This window comes from Manacus candei, unplaced genomic scaffold, assembly GCF_025592945.1.
Source record: "Manacus candei isolate 608988 ecotype Guabito, Panama unplaced genomic scaffold, ASM2559294v1 h1tg000164l, whole genome shotgun sequence".
Taxonomy (NCBI): domain Eukaryota; kingdom Metazoa; phylum Chordata; class Aves; order Passeriformes; family Pipridae; genus Manacus; species Manacus candei.
In genome coordinates, this window is record NW_026138212.1 from 298,611 (window position 1) to 305,979 (window position 7,369).

The 7,369-nt window shown below is 59.5% G+C and overlaps 1 protein-coding gene across 1 annotated transcript; it reads left to right on the forward strand.

Annotated features, from left to right (window-relative positions):
• The first annotated feature begins 657 nt into the window (after positions 1–657).
• Positions 658–4,473, forward strand: LOC127463496 (putative hydro-lyase KRH_21160). The gene is made up of 3 exons (XM_051773007.1): positions 658–1,063; positions 1,527–1,651; positions 3,935–4,473. Exons 1-2 carry the CDS (start codon positions 684–686, stop codon positions 1,648–1,650), a joined length of 504 nt encoding a protein of 167 aa, XP_051628967.1. The 5' UTR covers positions 658–683; the 3' UTR covers position 1,651; positions 3,935–4,473.
• Positions 4,474–7,369: the final 2,896 nt, after the last annotated feature.

Below are 7,369 nucleotides of genomic sequence, written 5' to 3' on the forward strand. Positions count from 1 at the left end.
CTTCCCCTGATTTTCATTTTTTTTTTAGGCTCTTCTCCTGATTTTAATTCTCTTAGGAGAAGAGCCTAGAGAATTAAAACCAGGAGAAGAGCCTAATTACACAAGTAAATTTTCAAACCACCAGCAATTACAAGCCAATTATCCGATTTCCCAAAAGAACTACACGAACAAATACGGTTATAAAACAAAAAAAAATGCCATAAGTAAAAAATCGCATAGCAACAGTGCCCCCTGGTGACAGAGAAAAGGAATTGCACATATATTTGAGATGAAATACTGCCACCTGCTGACGGAAAACGGGAACTGCATTGAAAAAATTTTGAACAGCGCATGCGCAGTCGTTGACAAGACGCCGGCGATCACGTGGTAAGTAAGGGCAGGCAGGAGAGGGACCGGCGACGCATGCGCAGTGGCTCTCGTGCCGGTGCAGCGCTCCCTGCTCGAGTTAAGGGCCGGTTCCGGCGGCAGGGCGGGACTCGCGGTCTCCCGTCCGTCCCGGGGTGTGCGGGGGGGGAATAACGTGAAGATTTCTTGGGGTGAAAGCGCAGAAATTAGCGAGGAGGGACGCTAATTTGGGTAAACTCGGTCACCGGAAGTAGTGAGAGACCAGAAGTCCTCCCCCGGAAGTTCGCCAAGCCCACAGTAAAGATGGCGCCACCAGGACCGGAACGACCACAGTAAAGATGGCGGCGAGAGGTCCCCTCTCCTCAGAGAGGCGTTTATCCTGCTGCCTGACCTCCGCCCCGACCCAGACCCCCGCCCCGCGCCCGCAGCGCCGTCTCGCCGCGCCGCTTCCCGCTGTGGGGACGGGGCGGGGCGCTCGGCGGCGCCGGGCGCGGGCGGCGGCAGGCACCGTTGCGGGCAGCCCCCTCTCGGCGCCGCTGCGCAGGCGCGGGACCCCAGGCAGTCGCCGCCCGCCCGCCCCCCTCCGCTCCGCTCCGGTCCCGGTCGGTCCCGCCGTGCCCCGGAGATGCTGTCGGGGCTGCGTCGCCGCCTCCCCCCCTCCGGAAGCGACCCACGGCGGCAGATCCGACGTCGGGCTCTTCAGGAGATCGTCACCGGGGTAAGCTGGGGCCGGCAGGGGGGCGGCGGCGGCAGCTCTTCTGCCGCGGCCAGCGGGGCCTGCAGGCAGGGGAAGCGACAGGCAGGTTTCTCGCCTCTGCGGAGACACTCGCACCTGCGTGCCGCCGCCAGGAGAAGGGGCGACGAGAGCGGCAGGCGGCAGGGCCGGGCTCGGATGTGCCCTGGCATCGCACCCCCCCCGCGGGGAGGGTCTGTGCCGCCCGGCGGTCGGGGCGGGCCGGGAAGCGGCGCCCGCGCAGAGCGAGGCGTTGGCCGGGCCGGGCCTGAAGCGCTCGGGGCCGCCGGCCAGGGCAGTGGCGGCGACCGGCCGGGGCGGGGGGTGCGGGGTAAGAGCAGGTTTTAGGGAAGAAACGCCTGTGGTGAGTAATCAGAAGAGAAGGGTGAAAGCCAAGGGCCTTTGACTTCCCCGGTGCACTTAATTTTCTTGTTCTCCTCTCTTTCAGGACAGGGAAAATCGTTGACTTGGGTCCAGCAATGCCGAATGTGTTGGGGTGTGAGCAGCCAAAGGCAACAGGCTCCAGCCCCACCGACCGGCGCTGGGGGCACCTGGTGCAGCCCGTGGGGTGAGGTAAGTCAGAGGGACACGTTTCTCTCCTCCTGCCTGTTGGCATTTGCTCCCTGGGCACTGGCTCTGTTTCCACTGCAGGTTGGTCCTTGCCGTGCTGGGAAGGGTGGAGAGGAAGGGGTGAAGGGCTGGGTGAGCGTGGGGTCCCCGAGCTGTGGGGTTGGGCTGTGCTGAGAGGGGCAGGTGGGTCCCCGTTGGTGAGCCCGAGCCTTGGCTTGGGGGTTCAGGAGCCCAGGGGGCCGAGCTGGGGGCTGTTTGCAGCTCTGCCAGGGCTGGGGCTGACACAGTGCTGGGGGAGAGCCTGGAGCTGGGCTGGGCCGGGGGACAGACGCAGGGGAGCTGGGGGAGGGTTTGGGACTCCCTGGGGGAAAAGGAGGGATGGATGGGCTGGATGGAGCCACAGGCACGTGCTCGTGGGAACACACTTATCCAGGGTGCTGGGATCCGGGTCAAACTCCAGTTCCCCTCGTGTCCAGGGATGCAGGGTCTGAGGGATTGGATTTCCCTGGGGGTTTGCAGGAGATCAGGAATGAGAGGAAACATGGTGCCAGAGCAGGCTGTGCTTGCCTCTGAGGACAGAGAGCCTGTGGGCTGAGGTGAGATTGCTGTGAGTGTTGGGATGAGCATTCCAGCGAACAGGGAGCTTGGAATTCCAGGTGCTGATGGAACCATCACCTTAGGTGTGTTTAGTTTGTGTCTGTGGGAGCTGGGATTCGGGCTGGAGAGCTGTTGCTGGGAACAAAGGGTGGAGAAAACCTGCTCCACGCATGTGTAAGGAAGGATGGAGTAGCAGAGAAGGGGAGTATTTCTATACAGTATCAATATTCTCCATGTGGGATGGAGCAGCAATGGGGGTGGTTGGGTTTGGCCTGGGCCGGTCAGGATCTGCCATAAACAACCCACCAGACCCTGAACCCTCACTGGACATGTCCAGCCCCTCAGCAGAAACCCAAGTTGTTCATTTGTTACAGAGGAAAAATGATTGGTAATTGCTTCTGATCTGTGGAGAATTCCCTTTGGAATGGTCAAACAGAGAGCATATCAAGGCAGGCAGAGCATTTCTTTTGGCTCTTTTTTTTTTCTGGTTTGTCATTTTCTGTTTGGCTTCAATGCATTTTGTGTGCTCCTGTTCAGGAAGCAGCGTATTTTTACCTTGAAATTCAGGGTGGGTTTGTTTAGGATTTTTTTCTTTCCCAGTTGAATCAGGCCTAGTCCAGTGTTGTCCTACAGGACTGCTTTGGTGCTGGGTCAGAGAGAGAGAAGGGGAATGACTTTTCATTCTCTTCCAAGCACAAGTGGAAGGTTGTCTTGTCCCTCCCCAAAGCACTGCAGGCACATGGGAGTAGCTCAGTGCTGGCCCAGTTCTCTGAGAAACACCCGTGGGGGAGAGGTTTAAGTCTTAATGACAACGCTCTGGTCTCTTGATGGCAAAGACTGGGTCCTCCAGTCCCAGCCTGATGAGGGAGAACAGGAACCTCTGTTCTTCATGGCAAACCTTCTGTTACTCCTTGTGCAGTCTTTTCTTTCTGTTGTATGTGTTACTGTCCAGAATCTCTCCAAGGAAAGCTGTTACAAATTTAGAGGTAGGACTGGAATTGGGGGCTGTTCCCTACAAACTCCTGCAAAGCCTGAAGGACCGGGCTGATGACTGCTCTTAACAAAGGTGGTTTATTAATATTCCGTCAGATTTCCCTCAGCTCTGGGCAGGACAGGCAAGGGTTAGGGTGGGGAATTGTGCAAGCAAGACTTGTTATTTCTCCTGTGTGTGTGTCAGTTTGGCAGGGCTGGGAGAAGGAGGACTCGTGTGGGCACCTCCAGAGACAGCGGGAACGGGAGCGTGCTGCGGAGGAGGGAAATTCCAGGGGGTGGGTGCCGAGAAATTTGTCCTTCCCTCGCCCTGTGCTCTGCACTTAGCAGTGGGTCGAGTGCAGAAGTTTCCTGGGGACCCTGGGAAATGATGCCGGGTCTGCCAAGAAAAGTGGGGCCAAAGGAGCAGGACCTGGGTCTGCCAGCGTGGGAGAAACAAGGGACGGGTCATCCTCTGCCTCCAGGAGGGAGGGCAGCAGGAAAGGCCACGGACTAAAGCACTCAAGTGCCGTTCCCCAGGGAGCCCCTGCCCAGACCTGAACTTGCTTCTGCACTTGCTGTCCCTTTCCCAGCGGAGCCGAAGCGTCGGGTGCGGCTGCCGGGGGGATGGAGCTGCCAAGGACAAACTGGGAGGGTGTTTGCGAGGGAAGGGGGTAGAAGGAGCTCTTGACGTGCTTTTTTTACTTCTTCATCCCACAGAATTGCCACGAGAGGAAATACTTCAGAGGGGCTTCCCTCCAGATAAGCCCTGAAGATGCCAGGAGGCTTCAGCCGGGAGGAAAGGAGCTGTGGAAGAAAAGCAGCCTAAAAACAGCCAGTGGGGATCATCAGGTTTTCCAGCCAAGAAGAACAAGGAGAGAGATGAGGGAATGGGGTTCCAATTCCTAATGCTTTGGTGGGTGCAGGAATGATTTCTGTGTGTTTTCCAGTCCCTTTGGATTCCTGGGATGATTTTAAAATGATGGCTTTAGCAATCAACTAAATCGCAGATGTTGTTCTTGAGAGGAAATGATGCCAAAGAAATGCAGAGAGAGAGCATGGAATCATCCTGGGATCCTGGAGTGGTTTGGGTTGGAAAGGATCTCAGGGATCATCTCCTTCCACCCCCTGCCACAGGCAGGGACACCTTCTAATAGACCTCCAGCCTGGCCTTGGCCACTTGCAGGGATGGGGCAGCCACAACTTCTCTGTGCCAGGCCACCTCCCCACCCTCCCAGGGAAGAATGTCTCCCTTCTGTGCAATCTTTCCCTTTCTTCTCTGCAGGAAGTGGGCTGGGACAAGGGAATTGGCTCCCACGAGGCCGAGGATCAGAGCGGGCTGTGCACAGGGGACAACTTCCACTTCCGAACGGGGAAGGGCCCCTTCGTGCCCACCCCTGGCAAACTGGGACAGAGTAACATCTGCCTGCAGCTGGCTGGAGTTCCCGTTGGCTCTGGGCTTTCTGCCCACGGGCCGGGGATCATGGGCAGAGTCCTTCAAACCTGGGGCACAGTGGCCTTCACACCATCCCTGCAGCCCGTCCAGGGCAGGCTGCTGCCCATCGGCCCCTGATCGCAGGTGGGTGTAGAAGTGATGGTGTTTAGGGAATGCTGATTGTATTTCCCTGACTTTAGCCATGTGGTCATTAAAAAGAGAAAAATAACAAGTCTGTGGAAATGCCCTGCACGTGGGAGCTTGCGGCGCTCTGGGTTAAATCTTGGCTCTCTAACGTTAAAACTGTGGGCGAGGGGCGGTGGCCGAGCAGGGCCAGCGGCGGGGCCGGACGGGGCCGGCCCGGGGGTCCCTTCCCCGCGGGGTCGCAGCCGCGGGACCCGCCCCCGCCCCGCGCGGCCCCTCCCGGCGCGCCCCGCCCGTCCTTGGGGGCTGCGGCCGCTCCCGGCGCTGCCGAGGCTGCCGGGGAGGGACCGGCCTGTGCTGGGGGCACGGGGTTCCTTCCTTGGGGTCGAGGGCGGCAGCGGGAGCGGCGCTGCGGGGCGGGACGGGCGGGAGGGGCCGGGGGAGGGCGGGGAAGCCGCGGCGGGGCCCGGGGGCTGCAGCTCTCTGGCTTTCCCACTGGCTTTGCAGACATTTGCCACCTTCAGAGGAGGCACAAATCCCCGCGGAGCTGAGCGAGGGGTGCGGGGAGTGCAGCGAGCTGGGGCGGGGCTGTGACCAGGGCAGGGTGTGCGCAGTGCCCCAAAACCAGCCCGGAACAGCCCCGGAGCCCAGAGCGAAGCGCCGCGGGATCGCGCCGGCCCCGCCCCTCGGCCCGCCCAGGCCCGCCCCCCGGCTCGCGCCGCTCCGCCCGGCCCCGCCCTGCCCGCCCCCAAGAAGGCCGCTGTCCCCGCAGGCCCCGCTCCCCTTGTCCCGGGAGAGCTCCCGGCCGGGCCGTGACCGCGGAGCTCCCACCCGCCCTTCCCCGGCCCCAGCAGCGCCCGCCGGGGCTGCGGCGGGAGCCGCGCGGAGGGAACGGGGAGCGGGGCCGCGCCGAGGGGCGGGGCCGGGCTGAGCGGGCGGGGCGGGGCCGCAGGGCCAGGCGGGCTGGGATTGGGCGGAGGCGCTCGAGTGCTGATTGGGCAGCGCTGCCGGCCCGCGGTATAGAAGCGTCGGCGGGGCGTTTAGTGGCCGGCTGTGTGAGGGCTGAGGGTGTGGCCCCGCTGCTGCCCGGGCTGCGGAGGGGAGAGCGCCTTGTCCGCTGGGTTTATGGACCGGGGGAGCTGGGGGGCGTTTAGGTGCGCGTTGGGCTGGGCAGCGGGGGCCGGGTAAGCCCGTTACCTGCCAGGTGCCCCTGGGGGGAGCCGTGGCATGGCTGTGGGTCCTGTGCTCTCTGGGTGTCTGAGGGTTTGCTTTGGGATTCCAAACCCTTTCCCCGTGCAGGGTTATGAGGCAAAGACTGCTTTAACTTGGTTTTTTGGTGCTGCGTTAATGCTTTTTGCTCGTTCTGTGTCCATTTGCAGCCTCGCTCGTGGTTTCCCCTGGTGTGGAGGTGAGTTGTGCTTCCTGCTGGGAGAGAGAACGGCCTTGGGAAGCTGCTCCATGAGCCACAGCTGTGCCGAGCCCGGCAGTCTGTCCAGGTGAGAGCAGGGCTTCTACTGCCCATGAGGAGCTGGGTTTGCTGTTGGAAGATAGAATGTGCCCATGCCTTTAAATGCAAGGACAGGCAGAAGCTGGGAGGGACCCTGAGCAGGTTTGGTGGCACGACAGCAGTTTGAAAAGACCTTGACTGTGGGAGAAATGTCCAGGAAAACGATTCCTTTTTTGCAGGGAGGCAGTTTGCGAAGACAGGGGGGTTGCTGTGCTCTCTAGCAAAAATACTGCCCTTGGGATGTCCAGGGTGAGGAGATGTTGGCCACGTGTGGGCTGGAGCAAAGGTGTGTGGGTGCCTGTGTGTGACAGCCGTGGGTGTGCAGGAAGGGGGTTCTGGTGCCATTGGAGCTGCCAGGGAGCCAAAAGGGGCACGGTTGTCTGAAAAAGGCAAAAAGTCTCAGTCTCTGTTGACACGTGTACCAAAGGAGATGCAAGTTTTCCCTTTCTCGTTGCAGACTTTGCAAAGCTCCCCAGGAAAGGAAGCTTTATATTCCTCCCCAGCTTTATGCTAAAGGTTTCCTTCCTCCTGTCTCAGCACCCTTTCTGCTGTTGGGAGAGCACGAGGTGGATGGAGAGGATCCCCAGGCATCTGCAGGCACAAGGGATTTTCAACTGCGATACAACTGCGATTTTCCTCCAGCCCTCGTGAAAGGGACTTCCAGGATACTCTTGGGAATGTACCAGCTCTACTGCTGGGGCTTTTCTATGGAATATTTGAACACAGAGGGTAAAACTAAAGTCAGGTCTGTTCTGGAGTATGTTACACTTGTGCAAAACTCCGTTCTTCTGTTTATTTTCTGTTCTGGAAAGCACAGTCTGGGGTTCCTGGGCACTTCCTATTGAGTGATTCCATGAAAATAATTTTGTACTGAAAGGGGAAAGGAACTGTCTGTGGGAGGTCAGGTGTCCATGATAAAAGCTTTATGCTTTTCAGTCAGATAAGCCTTAAAATATCTCACAGTGTATAGGAATGCCTGGCTTCTAAAAGTCACCAGCTGAGTCTTAGAGGCTCCTTTGAAGAGCTGTTTTCAGGCAGGCAAATTGCCCCCCAGGAGGGACTCTGTGCC

Excerpts from the sequence above, each read along its gene's own strand:
- LOC127463496 (XM_051773007.1), top strand. The coding sequence starts at position 684 with ATGGCGGCGAGAGGTCCCCTCTCCTCAGAGAGGCGTTTATCCTGCTGC. Across the intron at positions 1,064-1,526 it reads TTCAGGAGATCGTCACCGGG|GACAGGGAAAATCGTTGACT; the intron begins GTAAGCTGGGGC and ends CCTCTCTTTCAG.